Here is a 22,956-nt window from a genome sequence, read left to right as displayed (position 1 = left end):
GGGGACCAGGCAGAAACCAGCACCATCCTCCCTTCTCGCTGTGTGCCCTGGGAAGAAACGTGCTACTCAGTGTGACACAAACTAGGAGAATCTGCCCACACTTCAGCGCAGACTGCAGGGAAAGGAGGCCTTGGTGTATTCTCCACCTGCTGAGGCAAGCCCCTCTGCCCCTTCCTGCTCTCTGCAGGCCCACCCTCCTCAGGCAGGGCCCGACCTCCTGGCCAGGGGATCACTACATGGAGACAGTCAGTCATCCTCCCAGAGTTGATTAGGACAGAGAAGAATTGCCTTTGAAAAACTTGTTTCTTCAGGCTGGGCACGGTGGCTCATGCCTGCAATCCCAGCACTTTGGGAGGCCGAGGTAGGTAGGTCACCTGAGGTCGGGAGTTCGAGACCAGCCTGACCAACATGGAGAAACCCTGTCTCTACTAAAAATATAAATTAGCCAGGCATGGTGGTGCACGCCTGTAATCCCAGCTACTCAGGAGGCTGAGGCAGGAGAATCACTTGAACCCAGGAGGTGGAGGTTGTGATGAGCCGAGATCGTGCCATTGCACTCCAGTCCGGGCAAACTCCATCTTAAAAAAAAAAAAAAAAAAAAGAAAAGAAAAGAAAAACCTGTTTCTTCAACTTGAGGAGAGAATCAAGTAGGAGCAAAGAGCCAACAGTTGCAGCACCATTTGGTACAAACAAGGATGCCCAGGACAGGTAAGCAGTGCAGGGAGGCAGATGAGAGGGGAGAACAAAAGGACACGCCTGTGTGCACACACAGAATGCATTCTGAATGAACCAGTCAAGCTAAGTGTGGATCAACAAACAGAACAAAAGTGCAAAAGAAGAGAAAATGGGCAGGCACTCAAATGACTGAGAGTTCATTTTCCGCACAAAGGTGAGTCTCTACCTAGATTTCCTATTGTCTCCCAGCATTCTGCCTGCTTGGCCTGGCCCCATCAGACCTTCATTTTTCTTTTTTTTTTTTTTTTTTTTTGAGACAGAGTCTCGCTCTGTTGCCCAGGCTGGAGTGCAATGGCGCGATCTTGGCTCATTGCAACCTCCACCTCCCAGGTTCAAGCAATTCTCCTGCCTCAGCCTCCTGACTAGCTGGGATCACAGGTGTGCACCACCCTTCCGTATTTTTTGTAGAGATAGGGTTTCACCATGTTGATGAGGCTGATCTCTAACTCCTGACCTCAGGTGATCCACCCGCCTCAGCCTCCCAAAGTGCTGGGATTACAGGCGTGAGCCACCATGCCTGGCCTAGACCTTCATTCTAATATCATTGCTAATACAAACTCATAGTTCATGCTGTTAAAATTTAATTAGTGTTGAATTACTTTATTCCAATTAGCAGTTTAACCAGAATAACTAGATGTGGCACGTAAACCTGAGTAACACGTTGAAAGCTGAACCCCCAAATGCAAAACTTACATCACTACCAGGAGAGGAAAGGCACACACTTAAGACAGAGTCCCTAAAGAATCAAGACTATGCCGGGCGCGGTGGCTCAAGCCTGTAATCCCAGCACTTTAGGAGGCCGAGACGGGCGGATCATGAGGACAGGAGATCGAGACCATCCTGGCTAACATGGTGAAACCCCGTCTCTACTAAAAATACAAAAAACTAGCCGGGCACAGTGGTCAGCGCCTGTAGTCCCAGCTACTGGGGAGGCTGAGGCAGGAGAATGGCATGAACCCAGGGGGCGGAGCTTGCAGTGAGCGGAGATCCGGCCACTGCACTCCAGCCTGGGCGACAGAGCGAGACTCCGTCTCAAAAAAAAAAAGAATCAAGACTACAAGGCTTAGACCCAGGATGTCTAAATTCCCCGTTACTTTGAAAGGCCTCTTCATGCATATCAAATCGCACCCACAAGTTTTTACTTCCTATTACATCTACCAAGATGACACTCATACTGTGTTTGGAGATGATTCCAGGGTTAGGGGTCCATCATGCACAGACTAGATAAAGATGCCCTCCTGCCCTGTCACCTTTAGCAAGGACATACCCGTGTGGCCCACGGGTCCTCAGTCCTCACTAACCTCCCTTCTCGTGGTCACAACTTCACCGTGGAACAAAAGGAATCAGTGCACCCATAAGAATCAAAGTCTAGGCCCGTGGCCGCACACGGTGGCCAGTACTTTGGGAGGCCGAGGCAGGAGGGCCATTTCAGGCCAGTGGTTCAAGACCCGCCTGGGTAACATAGTGAGACCCCTTCTCAAAAATAACAAAATAAATAAATAAAAATAAGGTCTAGTTCCTTGTTCTCACTGTTGCCTTCTCAGAGCTTCTCCACCTGAGACACTGGCCCCCCACAGGGAAGTTTCTGATTGTGGCTCAGCTCAACCATCCATGAAGCTGAAACCTGACAGGTAAAACCTGGAAGGAAGGAAGAAGCTTGAGCAGCTATCAAAAGTTTCTAGACTAGAAAGCACTCAGGACTCACAAACCTAATCCCCCAAAAGCTCTAACTCAAACTTTTTTCCTTTAGATATAACTTACCTTCATGAGCTCAAAAAACTCTGCTGGGGAAGAAAGCACCCTGACGTGAGAACTGGAGACTCCAAATTCTGGAACCAGGTTTCTGATCCACTGGAACCGGTGCACGCCTTCCGGACACAGGCAGCAAGGTGGGGAGGTGACCTGGGGAACAGCGGGGGACAGCAGGGGAGCCAGTAACAGCCATGGTGACCTGGTTAAAGAAATAAGCAACTGGGTCATACCTCAAATACTTCTGCAGAAGCCCCTCTCAGTTACCGGTGGGTGAAGAGGGGCTGGGAGATGGGTGTGTTGTGTTATGAATGTCAGATTTTCTAGAATATTTTCAAAAGTGAGCCCAACTCAAGCCCTGCTAAAGGATTTTTCCTTCAGCCTTTCCTCTTATTCCTTAAAAAGCCTACTAATCGAGCAACCTGAGAAGTGTCAGTACCTATAGATAAACCCCAAACTTTAATTCCAAACAACTCAGGAACCAAATTTAGAGCATCCACAAGTAAACTCATAAAAGTTACCACATGGTGTGCCACCATATGGCAACCTTCTAATGAATCTACCTCAAAAAAATGTGCCTGCAGCCACCACTAAAAGACACCGAGCAGAAGGGTAAGTGTGGCAGAAGTCTCATGATTACAGCCCAGACGCCCCACTTTATGACTCATGAGATAAACAAGATTTCTATTCAAGGAAGTACCCAGAAAAAGAAACTTTTGTCTTTAAAAATCCAATTTATGCTGAGCATGGTGGTTCAGGCCTATAATCCCTGCACTTTGGGAGGCCAAGGCAGGATGACTGCTTGAGTCCAGGAGTTCAGGATCAGCCTGGGCAATATAGTGGGACCCAGTGTCTACAAAAAATTGTTTAAAATTAGCTGGGCAGGCAGGGCACAGTGGCTCACACCTGTAATCCCAACACTTTGGGAGGCCAAGGCAGGTAGATAACCAGAGGTCAGGCGTTCGAGACCAGCCTGACTAATATGGTGAAACCCCATCTCTACTAAAAATACAAAAATCAGCCGGGCGTGGTAGTGTGTGACTGTAGCCCCAGCTACTCGAGAGGCTAAAGCAGGAGAATCGCTTGAACCAAGGAGGTAGAGGTTGCAGTGAGCCAAGATCGCACCACTGCACCCCAGCCTGGGTGACAGAACAAGACCCTGTCTCAAAAAAAAGTTAACTGGTCATGGTAGCACACACCTATAGTCCCAGCTACTCAAGAGGCTGAGGCAGGAGGATCTCCTGAGCCTAAGAGTTCAAGGCTGTTCTCCCAGCTCTGATCATGCCATTGCATTCCAGCCGGGTGACACAGCAAGACCCTGTCTCAATCAATCAAAATCAGACTTGGAAAGAAAAGCTGGAGCAGGGAGAGAAGGGAGAAAATGAGCCCCTCTCAAGAGTAATGATGAGCCGTGGCCGGCCACGGTGGCTCACACCTGTAATCCCACCACTTAGGGAGGCTGAGGCGGGCAGATTACCTGAGGTCAGTAGTTCAAGATCAGCCTAGCCAACATGGTGAAACCCCATCTCTACTAAAAATAAAAAGACAGGTCGGGCGTGGTGGCTCACGCCTGTAATCCCAACACTTTGGAAGGCCGATGCAGGCGGATCACGAGGTCAGGAGATCGAGACCATCCTGGCTAACATGGTGAAACCCTGTCTCTACTAAAAAATAGAAAAAATTAGCCGGGCGTGGTGGTGGGCGCCTGTAGTCCCAATTACTCGGGAGGCTGAGGCAGGAGAATGGCGGGAACCCGGGAGGCGGAGCTTTCAGGGTGTCATGATCGCGCGACTACACTCCAGCCTGGGCGACAGAGACTGTCTCAAATAAATGAATAAATAAATAAATAAGCCAGGCATGATGCAGGTGCCTGTTATCCCAGCTACTCAGACGACGGAGGCAGGAGAATTGCTTGAACCTGGGAGGCGGAGGTTGCAGTGAGATGAGATGGTGCCACTGCACTCCAGCCTGGGCAACAGAGCAAGACTCCATCTCAAAGAAAAAAAAAAAGAAGAGTGATGATGAGCCGTGCCCCTTCACCGTCAGCCACATCCTGTTTGGTGGGGTCACACACCATCGCTGGCCAGCGTTAGCTCGACCACATAAAGCTGCACCCCTGGCGGACTCCACACTCCACTGAGGCCAAGGCTGGAGGAGAGGCATTTCTGCCCACAGAGCTTCATTTCTGCTCCTCAGTGACTAAAAAGCCTGCGGGAGACGGGGGTGGAGGGACTGCACACCCAGAGCCCCACACAGACCTGAGCTACTATGAATCCTAGTCCTGCAAACAGCAGCAGGAAAACCCACTTCAGCGTGTGACCTCAAGAGGGACTTGGGAGAGAGGACGCTTGGACATCCCAAGGCCTGAATGGCCAAAATTCCAGGAAGATGATTTCACTCGCTTGCTTCACGATAAAGCCCTCAATCTTCCCAGGCTTCGTAAATGTCCCTGCACAGACACCAGATGGCCCACAGCTGCACTTCCCAGAAAGCCCACCGGTCTGTCACTGCCGATTCACTGCCAAGAAAACCTTAGTCAACAGCAGAAGGTGCTGGCTCTGTGGATCCTGGAAGTCTGTGACTGGCCATGGCCACCCAGTACAGAGGTGGGAAACAGCTGTTCTCCCGTACTGTCTCTAGAGGGGGTGATGACACTCACAGGCATCAGCTTGCAGATGAAAGGCCTAGATGTGTAAAGCAGGGCTCACTGCCTGGGTTTCCTAAATCCTGGGCCACCCTCCTGCAAAGCTCAAGAGAGGAGAGCGAAGGACCCTTCAGTGCAGCAGAAACCACCAGACAATGGGAAAGGTGCACAGCGACCCATCTACCCGAGGTCCCAAGGGGCCTAGAGTCTCACATTCACTAATGAAACATGGTCTGTGGGCAGGGGGGGGAACAGGCAACAGCAGCATAAAATCAATGTCTCCCCTGCCTCACAGCACTTCTGCCATCTCTCAGATCATCCAAAAATCAGGTGCCACCTGTACTGCTCCAGGTCACGTGGTCAGTCCGCACGCAGCCTTCATAGAAGCTGAGAGCCTCAGCCCAACGTGGTGGCTCACGCCTATAATCCTAGCACTTTGGGAGGCCAAGGCGGGCAGAAAACTTGAGGTCGGAGTTCAAAACCAGCCTGACCAACATGGTGAAACCCCGTCTCTACTAAAAACACAAAAAGATTAGCTGGGTGTGGTGGCACATGCCTGTAATCCCAGCTACTTGGGAGGCTGAGACAGGAGAACTGCTCGAACCCAGGAGGGTGGAGGTTGCAGTGAGCCAAGATCACACCACTGCATGCCAGCCCGAGTGACAGAATGAGACTTCGTCTCAAAAAGAAAGAAAGAAAAAAGAAAAAAGAAAAGGGGCCGGGCGTGGTGGCTCATGCCTGTAATTACAGCACTTTGGGAGGCCGAGGTGGGTGGATCACCTGAGGTCATGAGTTCAAGACCAGTCTGGCCAACACGGTGAAACCCCGTCTCCACCAAAAATACAAAAATTGGGCCGGGCGTGGTGGCTCATGCTTGTAATCCCAGCACTTTAGGAGGCCAAGACGGGCGGATCATGAGGTCCGGGAGTTCGACAACAGCCTGACCAACATGGTGAAACCCTGTCTCTACTAAAATACAAAAATTAGCCGGGCATGGTGGCATGCGCACCTGTAGTCCCACCTACAAAGGAGGCTGAGGCAGAAGAATCACTTGAACCTGGGAGGCAGAGGTTGCAGAGAGCAGAGATTCCATAGATGCATTCCAGCCGGGGCAACACTCTGTCTCAAAAAAAAAAAAAAAAAATAGCCGGCAGTGGCTGAAGAAGGAGAACTGCTTGAACCTCAGTGCCAGAGGTTGCAGTGAGCCAAGATCGCGCCATTGCACTCCAACCTGGGTGACAGAGCAAGACTCTGGCCCCCCGCAAAAAAAAAAAAAAAAAAAAAAAGGGAGGAAGAAACACTCCTTGGCACATAGCAACCCAAGAGAGGGCAAGTTCAACTTAACCCTCAACAAAGCCATCGTGTAAGCACGTATGACATACCATGGAGGATACAAATGAAGAACCAGGCAGTCTCTCCCTCCCACAACCTTCGTGGCTTTCACAGACTTACATACCTGACATCATCTAAGAACACAAGAAAAGATGCTAAAATTAAATCAATGTCCAAATAGACAGTGTACGTTCTTCAAAGCATCAAAAAGGGGAGCTGGTGATGCCTGGGCTACTGGGAAGGTTCTGCAGCATTCTACCTCCAGTGGGCCTCGGAAAGCTAGTAGGATTCAAACAAGGAATGCAGAGGGGAGGGTGTTCCAGGCAGGAAGTATGAAGGGATATAAGGAGAAGGAACTGGGCTGGATGCAGTGGCTCACACCTATAATCCCAGCACTCTGGAGTCTAAGGCAGGAGAACTGCTTGATGCCAGGAGCTCTGGACCAGCCTGGGCAACATAGCAAGACCCTGTCTCTACAAAAAATTTAAAAAAAAAAGAATTAGCCAGGTGTGGAGGCATGTGCCTATAGTCCCACCTACTTGGGAGGCTGAGGTGAGACGATCGCTTGACCCTAGAGGTCAAGTGCAGAAAGAAATAAACAGGAACAAGACCACTTTCAACAGAAAAACCCAAGAGGGCCTCAATAGTCCAGAGAAAACACACACACACACACACACAAAGCCTACACAGGTGTCAGGGTTCACCTATCACCTCCGTCCTACCTGCAGACCCACTTTGGCAGGTACAGAGCTGATGAGCCCAGAGGCCCTGGGGCTATCCTAGGCAGGTCTCCTCCTTACCAGGCAGCTGTCACGGGGAATGTTCCACCAGGGCCTCAGGCCAAGAGTTCTTGAAGGCTTTTATATGTTGGCTTCCTGTTTAATCTGTGTACTGACAGGTTTATTTTTGTTAGAAAAGAGAAGGAGCTGAAAGCCAACTACATTTCATGAATACATTATGGAGGAGACTCAACCTTCAAGTGGCAATTTTATATACCCAAAAAAGGAAGGTGCTTAAGAAAGGAGCTGAGTGTTTTACACAGGTCACCACAATGACAACATATGCCAAGGAGATCACATCTGGGCTGGTTTCACTCAAAAAAACTGAATGGCCAGGCACGGTAGCATGTGCCTATAATCCCAGTGCTTCAGGAGGCTGAGGCAGGAGGATCACTTGAGGCCAGGAGATCGAGACTAACTTGGGCAACATAGAGAAACCCCCTCTCTAGAAAAATTAAAAGTTAGCCAGGCATGGTGGCGTGCACCTGTAGTCCCAGCTACTAGGGAGGCTGAGGCAGGAAGACTGCTTAAAGCCAGGCATTCGAAGCTGCAATGAGCCAGGATTGTGCCACTGCACTCCAGCCTAGGCGACAGAGTGAGACTCCACCTCAAAAAAAAAAAAAAAAAAAGGGCTGGGCACGGAAGCTCACACCTGTAATCCCAACACTTTGGGAGGCCGAGGCAGGCGGATCACCTGAGGTCGGGAGTTCAAGACCAGCCTGACCAACATGGAGAAACCCCATCTCTACTAAAAATACAAAATTAGCCGGGCCTAGCAGCACATGCCTGCAATCCCAGCTACTCAGGAGGCTGAGGCAGGAGACTCACTTGAACCTGTGAGGCAGAGGTTGCAGTGAGCCGAGATCGCACCACTGTGCACTAGCCTGGGCAACAAGAGGAAAAACTCCATCTCAAAAAAAAAAAAGACTGGGCGTGGTGGCTCACACCTGTAATCCCAACACTTTGGGAGGCCTGTGCAGTCAGATCACCTGAGGTCAGGAGATCGAGACCAGCCTGGCAAACATGGCAAAACCCCATCTCTACTAAAAATACAAAAAGTAGCTGGGCGTGGTGGCTCATGCATATAGTCCCAGCTACTGGGGAGGCTGAGTCAGGGGAATCGGTTGAACCTGGAGGTTGCATAGATCACATCACTGCACTCCAGCCTGAGTGATGGAGAGAGACTGTCTCAAAAAAAAATCATCATCATCATCATCTAACTGCAGCACGGCAGCCAGGGTAGAAGGAGCCAGTTCCTGCTCTGAAACTACACTGCTCGCTGCTCAGGGACCTATTTTTTTTCTTTCACATCAGACAGAACCCCATGGGGGTTAGTTCCCGGCTTTTCACAATGGAACTCCTGGGAATTTTCTCAGAAAAGGTTTATCCCCGTGCTAGAGCAGTCCCCACTGCATAGTAATCCCAGCCTCCAGGGGCTGACCACCTGCACAAGCAATTCCCCCACCCCAGGTAGGCTTACTTACCAAGAAAGCACATGGCCCAGTCCCAAAGCCCCAAGAGACGTGAGGAGGCAGAGAGGCTGTGGTTATTTTACCAAAAAAGCCTAGTTACATGTGACATTCGCCATTTAGGGAACTAAACCAGTACACACACAGTTTCCACATCGAGACCTGGGCTCCCCTGAATCATCTCTTTCTAGACACCTTCTAGCACCCAGTTCTAGTTATAGGAAGGAGGAAGTGGTGGGGGCTGGGGAGTCAGATAATAACCTTCTGCCACCCTTGCCTCTCTGAAGGCCACTCCTTTACTCTGGAATACTGGAGAAGTTTAGAGAACAGGACCAGGAGAAGAGCCGGTGATACTCCCTACCACCAGTGCCCCAGCATTCAAAATCAGACCAGCTGTACTACATCACCAAACAAACCTCAGCAACCAAAACAAATGACAGAAAATGCAAAACAATCCTCAGGCTGCCATTCTAAAGGTGAAATGAGACCAGCATCTTCTCAGAGGACCAGCCAGTGGCCCAGCTCCAGCCACCACGTCAGGAAGCCTGACTCCGGAGAGAGGTTCAGTCACCTGACTTAAGGCTTCCCGTGGAATATGCAGGCAAACTCCCTGAACTGAGGAGTGGGCTGGGCCTAAGTGCTGAGGACCCCTGACCTGGGGGCCCATCCCTCTACCGAGAGAGGGCCAAAGAAGGCAGCGGGGTGCCTTGGGGAGGGGAGGAAAGTTTCTTCCCATCATCTTGAGGAAGATCCACATCTGAACCGCTCTGACCAAGCGGCGAGCCAGGACTGGGGCCGCCACCAAGCAAGGAGAGGGAAGCCTGCTTAGCCGCCCAGGCAGCCCCAGGCAGGACACTGCGCCCTACACACACTTGCCCCCATGAGAGGCCTCAGTGGGACTTGAGCTCACAAGAATCAGCCAAACTGAAATAGTGAGAGCAGGAAGCAGCTGAGAAGCTACGGAACACACCTGTTTACAAAAGAAACCTGGGGGCCGGGAGCAGTGGCTCACAGTTGTAACCCCAGCACTTTTGGAGGCCGAGGCAGGCAGATCACAAAGTCAGGAGTTCAAGACCAGCCTGGCCAACGTAGTGAAACGGTCTCTACTAAAAATACAAAAATTAGGCCAGGCGCGGTGACTCATGCCTGTAATCCCAACACTTTGGGAGGCCGAGACGGGCGGATCACGAGGTCAGGAGATCGAGACCATCCTGACTAACACGGTGAAACCCCGTATCTACTAAAAAATACAAAAAATTAGCCAGGTGTGGTGGCGGGTGCCTGTAGTCCCAGCTACTCAGGAAGCTGAGGCAGTAGAATGGCATGAACCCGGGAGACAGAGCTTGCAGTAAGCCGAGATTACGCCACTGCACTCTGGCCTGGGCGAAAGTACGAGACTCCGTCTCAAAAAAAAAAAAGAAGGCGGCCGGCTGCGGTGGCTCACACCTGTAATCCCAGCACTTTGGAAGGCCGAGACGGGCAGATCACGAAGTCAGGAGATCGAGACCATCCTGGCTAACACAGTGAAACCCCATCTCTACTAAAAATACAAAAAATTAGCCAGGCGTGGTGGCGGGCGCCTGTAGTCCCAGCTACTCGGGAGGCTGAGGCAGGAGAATGGCGTGAACCAGGGAGGCGGAGCTTGCAGTGAGCCGAGATTGAGCCACTGTACTCCAGCCTGGGCGACAGAGCGAGACTCCGTCCCAAAAAAAAAAAAGAAATACAAAAATTAGCTGGACGTGGTGGTAGGCACCTGCAATCCCAGCTACTTGGGGAGGTTGAGGCAGGAAAATCGCTTGAACCCTGGAGGCGGAGGTTGCAGCGGGCCGAGACTGCGCCACTGCACCCCAGCCTGAGCGACAGAGCGAGACTCTATCTGGGAAAGGAAAGGAAAGGGAAAAGGAGAAAGGAGGAAGGAGGAAGGAGGAAGGAGGAAGGAGGAAGGGGGAAGGGAAGGGAAGGGAAGGAAAGGAAAGGAAAGGAAAAGAAAAGAAAAGAAAGCAAAGAAACCAAGCAAAGAAAGAAAAGAAACAAACAAACCTGGGGAAAACAGAAGGCATTTCTCCCTTTTGTGGGGAGATGGTTTTCCACTTCACCATTCTGCAGCTGCGCGTGCTCTGCTTCGTGGAAAACACTGGCACCCCTCGCCTTTCTCACCATGTGTCAACAGCACCTAGAGGCCCTACTGAGATCCCGCGTTCTCAGGGAAGGGATGCCACTGAAGACAGGCAAACACCAGAGAATTACACCACGGTCTACACAGAACCTTTAGATGTCCCTTCCACATCTCCTAATGTCAGAGAACACGTGTTTCCCCCTAGAGCTGCAGTACTTACTGTCACCCACTTACTGTGTCCCACCAATGGCACACATGTAACAGGCCAACTTCTTGGAGTTTTTTTCAAAACAGGGTATGTTTTGATGAACTTTCATGAAAGTACGGTAAAGCTGGAGGACTGTCTTCGCTGAACAGGGCAGAAGTTGCGCTCTATACTGAACACAGGTCGGTAATCCAGTGTCCCTCAGAGGCGTGGTCTGAAGGTCCAGGGGCCCCTTCTTTAACTGTAAGATAACATTCAAGGTACAGATTCTGTGGCCTGGAGCCCATCCAAATCTGTACAAAACCATGAAAAAAGAAGTTTTTAAAAGAAACTGAGCTCTCTGGATTGCAATATTTTCAGAAACTACTTTTTGAGAAAAACTCACCCTACCCCCTCCATCACAAATATTTAAATGTCAAAAAGTGAACTGATGAGAAAAAGCAACAGTCATAACACTTCCTGAGAAAGTCTCCAGAAACTACAAGAAGGTACCGTACTTCCTGCAACCCTGGCAGCAGGCGGCCCTTCCTGACTGATGCAAGACCTAACCCCGAGTAAGGGAAGTGAGTGTGGATTCCCGTAGGTTACAAAAGACCAACGGTCGGCTGAACTCCCATAACAAGTCCGGCACGAGAGGCCCAGGCCGCCAGCATTCAGCTACATGCTGACTAGGTGACTCTCCCCTCGGCTTAGCCAAAAGGAAGTCGATTACACTGGGGGCCAGAAATCCAAAATATATTTATAACCCACAATACAGCTTGGGTAGCCAAATGCACCAGGCACATCAAAGCGCCTGATGAGAACCAATCACATGTTCTACGACTCCAAAGGGCTTCAGCCAGCCTGACTCCTAGCACCCTCAAAATCCACACATTTACACAAACCAGATCCCGCTAACAAAGGGATTATCATTCCAACCATTTTAACCCCAGGCGGGTCTCTGTCTGCTGGAGTCTAACGTACCACCAACTAGAATGTGCTCAGGGATACTCATATTAACATTAACTTAAAGCTACAACTGGGAAAGTCAGTCCGTTGTAAATCTTTTAATTCACTGCAAGATCAAATCTGAATTATTGGGGAAAACTATGCTTTGATTCTAAACATCCCCTTCCCATCCATTAGACTGCTATAAATAAACCAAGAGGGCCGGGCGCGGTGGCTCAAGCCTGTAATCCCAGCACTTTGGGAGGCCGAGACGGGCGGATCACAAGGTCAGAAGATCGAGACCATCCTGGCGAACACGGTGAAACCCCGTCTCTACTAAAAAGTACAAAAAAAAAAAAACTAGCTGGGCGAGGTGGCGGGTGCCTGTAGTCCCAGCTACTAGGGAGGCTGAGGCAGGAGAATGGTGTAAACCCGGGAGGCGGAGCTTGCAGTGAGCTAAGATCCGGCCACTGCACTCCAGCCTGGGCGACAGAGCGAGACCCCGTCTCAAATAAATAAATAAATAAACAAACAAACCAAGAGATGGTTACACTAAACTCTAAAGAGTAAGGAAGACTGAATCCCAACATCACAAAGTTCAAAAAAAAGTAACTTCTGGAAATCTAGTGGTCCCTCAGAGTAAAAACTACTTACACATTGAACAAGTGGCATTGAACTGCCACTACAATGAAAGAAAATCTAGGCCGGGCATGGTGGCTCACGCCTGTAATCCCAGCAATTTGGGAGGCTGAGGCGGGAGGATCACCGAGGTCGGGAGTCCGAGACCAGCCTGACCAACATGGAGAAACCCCATCTCTACTAAAAACACAAAATTAGATGGGCCTGGTGGCGCAGGCCTGTAATCCCAGCTACTCGAGAGGCTGAGGCAGGAGAATCGCTTGAACCTGGGAGACACAGCTTGCGGCACTTCAGCCTGGGTAACAAGAGTGAAACTCCGTCTCAAAAAAAAGAAAAAAAAAGAAAGAAAATCTAATTGAAAACAATCTGCTGGACACCTGCTTCCCTCTTATAACTCAGAGAAGTTAGGAACCCCTAACCCATCCAACATACACACTCACAAGCTCCTAGAATTGTGAAAAAGTTTCAAACATAAAGATGATTCTGCACATATAGCTAAAACTGAAAATAGTTTAAAGAGGAAAAAAAGTAAGCCACAGATAAAATATTTCCTTGTATAGTAGGCAAGTTCAAGATTAGGAACTAATGCCCTCACGATACATTTCCCACTTGGTCTCTTCTACTCCAAGTAACAAGACCATTCTGTGAAGCCAGATGACTCAAAAAAAAAAACCCTATCTGAAGTATCTGTCTCCCTCTCCTGAGGAACCTGGATACTAATTAACATGACCCAAATGTACCTTACCATTATCCCCAAAACCTGAGCCTCTTCTTTACTCCGTTTTCATGAAATGTATCAACATCCATGTGCCCCATCAAGACGGACTCTAACCCAGCCCTCTTTTCTGCTCCCACTGCCCCTGACTTCACATAAAAGCCCCCACCATCTCAGGCTGAGCCAGAATCAAAAGAAATCATACGTGGAATCGCAGAACTTGTCTTCCTGGGTCTCTGGCCCAGACTGGCTTGCTCCTAGCCCCTCTTCTTCCCTCCCTCCATCCCGTACTTGGTACCCCAGTCAGCTCCTGGAAATGGTTTCAGTATTGGTGGGACCTCAGAACTGTCTTTCGCTGCAGTCCATGTCACTATCATTTCTTGAACATCCACTCCCCCTCTTCTTCACCGAGCCTAACTACTCCGACCCCTCCTTCAACACAGCTCTGAGCCATTGCACCGGGAAGCCTTCCATGACCTTCAGGTGCCTCTCCAAGGTACTGCCATGACCTTCTACCTACTTCTTGTAATTGTTTACTGGTAGGAGCATCTTGGAGGTGGGGCTGCATCTTTATCTTTGCTTCCTGAGTACCTAGCACAGCACAGCAGTGCCCAATACACACATGATGAATAAATTAATGGATCCAGCAGTCCCTAATGATAATGAGTCAGATGCTAGCTTAAGAGGAAATGACAGTGCTTCTAAATCATTAATTAGAAGTAATTTTAAGTAGAGTTCTCTGTCTCTGTGGCTGTCTCTGTGCCTGAAAGGAAACCGCGGCAGTAAAAGGAACGTCCCCTCACGAGGGTTCACTGGCCCTCCAACAGCTGACTCAGATCGACAAGCTAAAACCTAAAATAATTCAAGCTCATGACTGCACAGAACTATTATCAATGAATCAATGATCAGCGAGTTACAAGAAACCACATCATTCGGGGAATGAGAAATTGGGAGGTGCAACTTAATAATGGAGAAGAAATGAAAGTCAGCAGCCAATACAGGGTGAGCAGCCACAACAAACATGAATAACTCGAACACCAAGGCCACAACGCATCAGAAGAAAACTGCAAACCGAATAAGGCAAAAAAAAATTTTAAAAAAGGCTCAGAAACCTACACTACCACTCAATACCAGTCAAAGCATTTATCCTCAGTCCTACCACAGGCATTATTTCCAAGGATTACAAAACAAGAACTTCTGTCTTAATGCTCAAGAAACTGAGTTTTGCTGGTTGAACTGTTGTCCCAGAGAAACAATCATCTCTCTCAGCTTAATGAAGAAAGATGAAGGCACACAAACTGCATCCACTCATACAACTTAAAAAAAAAAAAAGAGTTTAGAAAGTCAATTTAGACTATCTCCACTACCACACTGCCCCTACCACCACCAAAACAAAAAACAAAAAAGCGGCTGGGCGCGGTGGCTCACGCCTGTAATCCCAGCACTTTGGGAGGCCGAGGCAGGCCGGTCACAAGGTCAGGAGATCGAGACCAGCCTGGCCAACATGATGAAACCCCGTCTCTACTAAAGATACAAAAATTAGCCGGGCATGGTGGCATGTGTCTGTAGTCCCAGCTACTCTGGAGGCTGAGGCAGGAGAATCACTTGAACCGGGGAGGTAGAGGTTGCAGTGAGCCGAGATCACGCCACTGCACTCCAGCCTGAGTGACAGAACAAGACTCTGTCTCAGAAAAAAAACAAAAAAGCACACTCATGAGAGATTTTTAAAAGAATTTGTGTCAACTGCCCCAACATCCTTTAGTAATCAATTCCAATGTTGAACAATGATTAATAATGAACTCTTTTTCATATAGTTTAAACATATAGAGAGAGAGGACAAAGTCACCTAAATCTTGTCTTAGAGAGTAGAACATTTTTTTGAAACTGTAAACCAAATCTCAGTGATTTGATGCCAGGACGTGGAAGTCATCTGACTTCACCACCCACTGAGATGAGCAGGTCTTTTGCTAAACACTGAAAAAATGAAAATGCAAAAAATGGAGAGGCCATTTCTTTTACAGCCCCAGTCCTGCGGGGTTCACCAATGTGAAAATTAGCAGGTTTCCAAGAGCACCATCCTGCCCTGATTCTATTACCTAAAAATTCCCCTAAATCAAACTTGAGTTTACGATGAAAATCTTCCACCATAGATCACTATGAACAGCAAGCTCTTTTCTGTACCTAGAATCAGCACACATGACTGGACCCCAGATCTCTGTACTAAATGTCTGACCCCAGGAGGTCAAATCTCACCCAAGGAGTACAGGTACAGATAGAAAATCTAACACAACGCAATCTCAACTAAAGGAAGCAGTTCTAAGATTTTTTTTGTAAAGATCAAGCGTTAGGCTCAATTAAGAAAACTATTTGCAGCCAGGCACGGTGGCTCACGCCTGTAATCCCAGCACTTTGGGAGGCCAAGGCGGGCGGATCACCTGAGGTTGGGAATTCGAGACCAGCCTGACCAACATGGAGAAATCCTGTCTCTACTAAAAACACAAAATTGGCCGGGCGTGGTAGCTCGTGTCTGTAATCCCAGCTACTCGGGAAGCTGAGGCAGGAGAATCGCTTGAACCTGGGAGACGGAAGTTGCGGTGAGCCAAGATCACGCCATAGGACTCCAGTCAAGGCAACAAAAGTGAAACTCCGTCTCAAAAAAAAAAAAAAAAAGAAAGAAAAGAAAAGAAAACTATTTGCACACAAGAGAATTATTTATCCCCCTTTTTTTAATATTAGCAAGCCTCGGGTCAGCATGTTCTTGGCAAATGTTTATTTTAAAAGACCACTGCCTGAACAAATTGCTCCAAAGCCTACTTCATCATTTACATAAATTCAGTACTTTTCCAGAACACAGGCCCTTTGAAATGTGTAAAGTGTTTTGAGTGGCTCCTCTTCCCATGCCTGAGCGTTACTAAGGATTGCTTCACAGCTCTCTCTGGCAGGATGTGAGAAACGCTGTATACACAAAATCCCAGCAAGGCTGATTCACTCACGCCAAGTCACCTCACAGCCAGGATTACTTAAGGAAAAGACCCCTCTGAACTCTCCAACACTCACATCCTGGGGCCGAAACCATGATATAAGCAGCCTCTGGGGCTTGACCGAAGCTCCTGAATGCACACACAGTCCCCCTTTTAACGTGTAAGTGCACGGTGGCCGGGGCTCGCCAACAAGCACGGTGTAGAGGGGGAGCAAGAACTGGCCGGGCTGCGCAGGAGGCCCGCCCGCTGAACAACGGCACACGAATCGCCCACCCTCCCTCAAGAAGGCCAGTGAAGCAGCACATAGGTCAGGCGCTGAGCCCCCGGGAGGCAGACATGGGCCCAGGAACCAGGGAGGGGCTTGCTGCGGATGCCCAGGACGCTGGGCCCGGGAATTTGAGCGCTGGGGGGCCGGGCCGCAGCCGCGAGGGCTGCACTCTCAGCCTGGCCGCCTCTCTCACCTCCTGCGCTGGCGGTCCCGGTTCCGGCCGAGGCGGTCGGACAGGCGTCCCAGGAGCGCGGCCAGCCCTGGGCGGCCAGGCAGGAGGCCCAGTAGTCGCCTCCAGAACACGGGTCTCGCCGCCGCCGCCGCCGCCACCGCCATGGAGATTCACCCCTTCCGCTTCCGCTCCCGGCGCGCACGAACTTTATTGACAAAGGCGAGCGCGGACACGGTGCAGGCGCGCAGGCGCCGGAGCCCTGGCCCGGGGAGGGAGGCCCTGCACCGCCCCCAAGCCTCAGTTTCCCCTCTGGGGGACACAGGCGAGGAATAGTGGTCGCGCCACAGGAGGGGGTCGGAAGTCTGCTGGTTAAACCCGCAAGGGCGCCAGGCGGCCTGCATTCCTGCAGTCACTTGTCACAGGTAGCGGAGGAAAGGATGCGGCCCAGGGGCTCTAAGAGCAGCGTCACATTTGGCTCCAACCCACCAGCTGTCAGGGGATCCTCCCAAAGTGCTGGGACCACCAAAGTGCGTGTGCCACCGGGCCCGGTTAATTTTTTAATTTTTTGTAGAGATGGGGGTCTCACTGTGTTGCCCAAGCTGGTCTCGAACTCCTGGGGTCAAGCGATCCTCCCGCCTCAGCCTCCCAAAGTCTTGCCAAGCCTGGCCACTGGCTGTCAAAATTGACTCCTTGGCGCACAGTGGCTCACGCCTGTAATCCCTGCACTTTGGGAGGCAGAGGCAGGTGGATCACATGAGGTCAGGAGTTCGAGACCAGCCTGGCCAATGTGATGAAACCCCGTCTCTACTAAAACTACAAAAAATTAGCTGAGCGTGGTGGCGTGCGCCTGTAATCCCAGCTACTCAGGAGGCTGAGGCAGGAGAATTGCTTGAACCCGGGAGGCGGAGGTTGCAGTGAGCCAAGATCCCGCTACTGCACTCCAGCCTGGACAACACAGCGAGACTCCATCTCAAAAAAAAAAAAAATTGACTCCTCATTGAAAAGTGGGGGGAATTACTGTTTGAGGCTCTAATTGATAGGGTGTTCTTTAGACTTGTACAACACCCCTCAGGTGTTAAACTTGAACAAAGTCTGTTCTTGTATGAAGTGTTGTAACCTGGTTAACGCTGACTCACTAAGGTGCACAGAACCACGGAAAATCCCCACCAGACTGAGGGAGGAATCATCTTTCACCCTGTTAGTCCCAGAGGCTGCAGCTCCATGGCACAGAACAGTCTCAGCAAATCTGTGTGAGATGAACAGAGTTTTCCACCCTCCTGATGTGCCCAAGTACGCAGATATCACTGGCCCCAGCAACACACAGTTCTATGCCCAAAAGGCTGAAGGAGCGCATCCTCATACACTAAGAACACTGTTCTTTTGTTTTTTGGTTTTTGTTTTTTGTTTCGAGACAGGGTTTCGCTCTTGTCACCCAGGCTGGAGTGCAATGGTGCGATCTTGGCTCACTGCAACCTCTGCCTCCTGAGATCAAGAAATTCTCCTGCCTCAGCCTCCAGGATTACAGGCGTGCTGGGATTACAGGCCTGCGCCACCACACCTGGCTAATTTTTGTATTCTTTTTTTTTTTTTTTTTTTTTTTTCCGAGACGGAGTCTCGCTATGTCGCCCAGGCTGGAGTGCAGTGGTGCGATTTCCACTCACTGCAAGCTCCGCCCCCCGGGTTCACGCCATTCTCCTGCCTCAGCCTCCCTGTAGCTGGGACTACAGGCGCCCGCCACCGCGTCCGGCTAGTTTTGTTGTATTTTTTTAGTAGAGACGGGGTTTCACCGTGTTAGCCAGTATGGTCTCGATTTCATGACCTTGTGATCCGCCCGTCTCGACCTCCCAATGTGCTGGGATTACAGGCTTGAGCCACCGCACCCGGCCAATTTTTGTATTCTTAGTAGAGACTGGGTTTCACCATGTTGGCCAGGCTGGTCTCAAACTCCTGACCTCAAGTGATCCACCCACCTCGGCCTTCCAAAGTGCTGGGATTACAGGCGTGAGCCACCGCGCCTGGCCCAAGAACACTTTTTGAAGCTAATTTTAAAATGGAGAACTTCGTGGCATTCTGAAAGGCAGGAGAGGTGATCTCTGATCTGTAATATGCAAAGCTCCCTGGCTGGCCCACATAGGCTGGGACCTGGAAACTGGAAAAGCTGTAGGACATAATCATAGTCTACTGTGTTGTGAGGTTAAAATGATATGGACACCTGGGCTGGGCGCAGTGGCTCACGCCTGTAATCCCAGCATTTTGGGAGGCCAAGGTGGGCGGATCATCTGAGGTCGGGAGTTCGAGACCAGCCTGACCAACAAGGAGAAACCCCATTTCTAGTAAAAACACAAAATTAGTTGGGTGTGGTGGTGAGTGCCTGGTAATCCCAGCTACTCAGGAAGGCTGAGGCAGGAGAATCGCTTGAGCCTGGGAGGTGGAGGTTGCAGTGAGTCGAGATTGCGCCACTGTACTCCAGCCTGAGCAACAAGAGGGAAATTCAGTCTTAAAAAAAAAAAAAAAGATATGGACACACTGAAAAAAACCCTCCAAAGTCCACTTCCACAGATTATGCAGGGAAATCAACTACACATTCCCACAAGAATGTTCATCTCAGCCTTGTTCATGATATCAAGTGTGGAAGCAAATCTTGAAGGGTAGAGGGCTTGGTTAAACAATGATACATCAGTACGTTGGAAGACCACACATCCATAAAAATAACATGTTCTGGAAGAATATTTAATGACATTAAGTGTAAAAGCCAAATTACCAAGGAGTAGTGTAGAGACCATGTCATTTTATTAAAGGTGAGAGAGAGAGAAAGAGGAAATGTGTGTATGTATACAGAAAGACTGAAAGGAAATACCCCCAAAAGTAAGCGTTGGTTATTTGGTGCCATTAAGGAGTTTCCAAATTGTTGACAATCAACAAGTATTTCAGATTGGCTTTGAGTTGCCTTTTGCGTTTAGATGGCTTTACTAATACTACATGGAATTTGATTCAACCCTTCCAAGTTAGAAATGGTGAATCATCAAATTTCCTAACTTCCAGTAACTAGAATGAGGCCATCCATTGCATGGTTCCACTTTTGCACTGTTCCTGGCCCACAGTTGTTGCAGAGTAAACACTTGCTGTATGGCTTCATGGTCATGCTCAGCAGTGAGCGCCGCATGGGCCCTGGGAGCCTAGTTATCATCCTGGAAAGAGCTGGCAGCTTTTCTACATGGGTGCTTTGCTGTGTGAGGTACTGAAACAAACAACCACGCTACAGGCTCACTGGGAATTCCCAATCTTAAATAACTGCTAGTGACAGACAGCAATATTGATAGCATGGTAAGTCAAACTAATAAGTATTTACACTAAGGATAAACATCAAGGAATGACCCAGTCCCTTCTGAAACCACACACCGAGCGCCTCTGGCCTTCATGGCTAGTTTAAAACAGACAGAGCTATCACCAGAGTGAGGCAACCACAACTTTGCCCCGGGACACATACATTTCAAGGTTGCAAAAATGTTAAATAATGGTTTTCGGAGATTGTGCAATTTTTAAATGATTCCATTTACAGGATGACAGCACGTATGCATTCTTCGCGTCAGGAGGTCTCCTCTGGACTAGTTACCGAAAACAAGCAGAGGAGATAAGACCCTCCCAGTCAACAAAGGTGACCCCGAGAGCCTGCCTGGGAGCACTCAGGGTGTCCCAAAGCTGCTTGACCGGCTCACCATCTAGGTCGGACACTACTGGATTCCCATCTCAATGACTGCGGGCGAAAAGACATCTGTCTTAGTCCCCCTCACCCTCCTGCCCTCACCCACTGCCTTCTCGTTAGTCCCACTCGCTCCTTCCCAGACAGGAGGTGCCAGGGTTAGAAAGACAGAGTCGATGGGATTGACGGCAGATCCTTGTCTTCCCAAACGGAAAAGGAAACCCATTCATTGGAAGGAGAGTTGACGTCAACGAGTGGTGGGCTGCTGCCCCTGAGAGTGGGGCCGCTCTCCCAGGCAGGAAACACCAGGAAATCCTGAGCCAACAGCCCATGCCTCACTGCCTGTGATTCACTCCCTGAACCGAAAATCACAGTAACACAAGAGGAAGGGCCCCTCCTCTTCTAGCTTGCTTGCTGAGAGAGGGTCTCTCCCAAACACAGGGCTGTTAGCAAATTCCGAAGGGAGAAAGTGTCTGTCCAGCCCACCTTCTGCCTCCAGAGATGAGAAACGGCCCCGGGGGACTGATCAGCTGTTTGCGAGGAACCTGTTCTTTGTTAAAAGGAATGCAGCCTGCCCGCTGGAGATGGGATGAAACCGTAACTGCCCCGTGGGTTCACCTTGCCTGCCACCCAGACAGAACTGATTTATCAAGACAGGTGCATCGCAATGGAGAAAGAATGATTCACGCAGAGCCGGCTGCGCGGGAGACCAGAGTTTTATTATTACTCAAATCAGTTTCCCCAAGCATTCGGGGATCAGAGTTTCTAAAGATAATTTGGCAGGTAGGGAAGCTTGGGAAGTGGGGAGTGCTGATTGGTCAGGTTGGAGATGGACTCTTAGAAGGTTGAAGTGAGGTTTTTTTGCTGTCTTCTATTCCTGAGTGGGACGGCAGAACTGGTTGAACCACATAACCAGTCTGGGTGGTGTCAGCTGATCCATGAGTGCAGGGTCTGCAAAATATCTCAAGCACTGATCTGCGGTTTTACGATAGTGATGTTATCCCCAGGAGTAATTTGGGGAGGTTCAGATTCTTGGAGCCAGAGGTTGCAAGACCCTAAACTGTAATTCCTAATCTTATAGCTAATTTGTTAGTCCTGCAAAGGCAGACTAGACCCCAGGCAAGAAGGGAGTCTTTTTGGGAAAGGGCTGTTATCAATTTTGTTTCAGAGTCAAACTATGAACTGAATTCTTTCCCAAAGTTAGTTCGGCCTACGGCCTACGCCCACGAATGAACAAGGACGGCTTAAAGGTTAGAAGCAAGATGGAGGCCAGGGGTGGTGGCTCATACCTGTAATCCCAGCACTTTGAGAGGCTGAAGTGGTTGGATCACGAGGTCAGGAGATCGAGACCATCCTAGCTAACACGGTGAAACCTTGTCTCTACTAAAAATACAAAAAAATTAGCCCTGCGTGGTGGCACGTGCCTGTAGTCCCAGCTACCCAGGAGGCTGAGGCAGGAGAATCGCTTGAACCCGGGAGGTAGAGGTTGGAGTGAGCCGAGATCACGCCACTGCACTCCAGCCTGGGCAACAGAGCTAGACTCCATCTCAAAAAAATAAAAGAAGATGGAGTCGATCAGGTCTGATTTCCTTTACTGTCATAATTTCCTCAGTTACAATTTTGCGAAGACGGTTTCAAAGCCTACCTGGGAGTGGCTGCCTGCCTCCCTCTCCCTCTATTCTTCCCCTTGGTCATATGTCCAGTCTCACCGGCCTGGCCTTCTCTCGAGCCCGCGTCCTCCTCAGCATCTTTTTTGTTGTTGTTGAGACAAAGTTTTGCCCTTGTCACCCAGGCTGGAGTGCAGTGGCACGACCTCGGCTCACTGCAACCTCTGCCTCTCGGGCTCAAGCAATTCTCCTGCATCAGCCTCCCGAGTAGTTGGGATTACAGGTGCCTGCCACCACCGCCAGCTTTTTTTTTTTTTTTTTTTTTTTTTTTAGTAGAGACAAGGTTTCACCATGTTGGCCAGGCTGGTCTCAAACTCCTGACCTGAGATGATCCACTTGCCTTGGCCTCTCACAGTACTGGGATTATAGGTGTGAGCCACTGTGCCCGGCCTTCCTCAGCATCTTTACATTTGCTTTTCCCTCTGCTCAGAAGCACCTTCCCCCAGCTCATCTCATCCTGAGCTCTGTCCAAATGTCCCCCTGCCCTAGAAACAGCTTTTCAACCTGGATAACAGGATTTTAGTTTCTTTTTTTTTTTTGAGATGGAGTCTTGCTCATCACCCAGGCTGGAGTGCAGTGGCGTGATCTCGGCTCACTGCAAGCTCCGCCTCCCGGGTTCACGCCATTCTCCTGTCTCAACCTCCCAAGTAGCTGGGACAACAGGCGCCCGCCACCACACCCGGCTAATTTTTTGTATTTTTAGCAGAGATGGGGTTTCACTGTGTTAGCCAAGATGGTCTCGATCTCCTGACCTCGTGATCCGCCCGCCTCGGACTCCAAAGTGCTGGGATTACAGGCGTGAGCCACCGCGCCCGGCCCAGGATTTTAGTTTCTTCCTCTTCCTTGCAGTGACCTAAT

At 49.8% G+C, this 22,956-nt stretch overlaps 1 protein-coding gene across 5 annotated transcripts in view; it reads right to left on the bottom strand.

Annotated features, from left to right (window-relative positions):
- PGS1 (phosphatidylglycerophosphate synthase 1) overlaps positions 1-16,918 on the bottom strand; it is a 48,037-nt gene extending 31,119 nt beyond the window's left edge. For all 5 annotated transcript variants that reach the window (XR_005238750.2, XM_008013100.3, XM_008013103.3 and 2 more), the window contains exons 1-2: positions 16,753-16,918; positions 2,497-2,686 (exon numbers count right to left, since the gene is read on the bottom strand). Coding sequence is in view for 4 of the 5 variants with exons in the window: in XM_008013100.3 (XP_008011291.1) it covers positions 2,497-2,686; positions 16,753-16,895 (333 nt within the window). In the remaining variant the exon portion in view is untranslated. The remainder of the gene's footprint in view (positions 1-2,496; positions 2,687-16,752) is intronic.
- Between the last annotated feature and the right edge of the window lie 6,038 nt (positions 16,919-22,956).

The sequence above is a fragment of the Chlorocebus sabaeus genome, chromosome 16 (assembly GCF_047675955.1).
Source record: "Chlorocebus sabaeus isolate Y175 chromosome 16, mChlSab1.0.hap1, whole genome shotgun sequence".
Taxonomy (NCBI): domain Eukaryota; kingdom Metazoa; phylum Chordata; class Mammalia; order Primates; family Cercopithecidae; genus Chlorocebus; species Chlorocebus sabaeus.
Note: the sequence above shows the minus strand (reverse complement) of the source record. Positions and strands in the feature narration are given on the sequence as shown.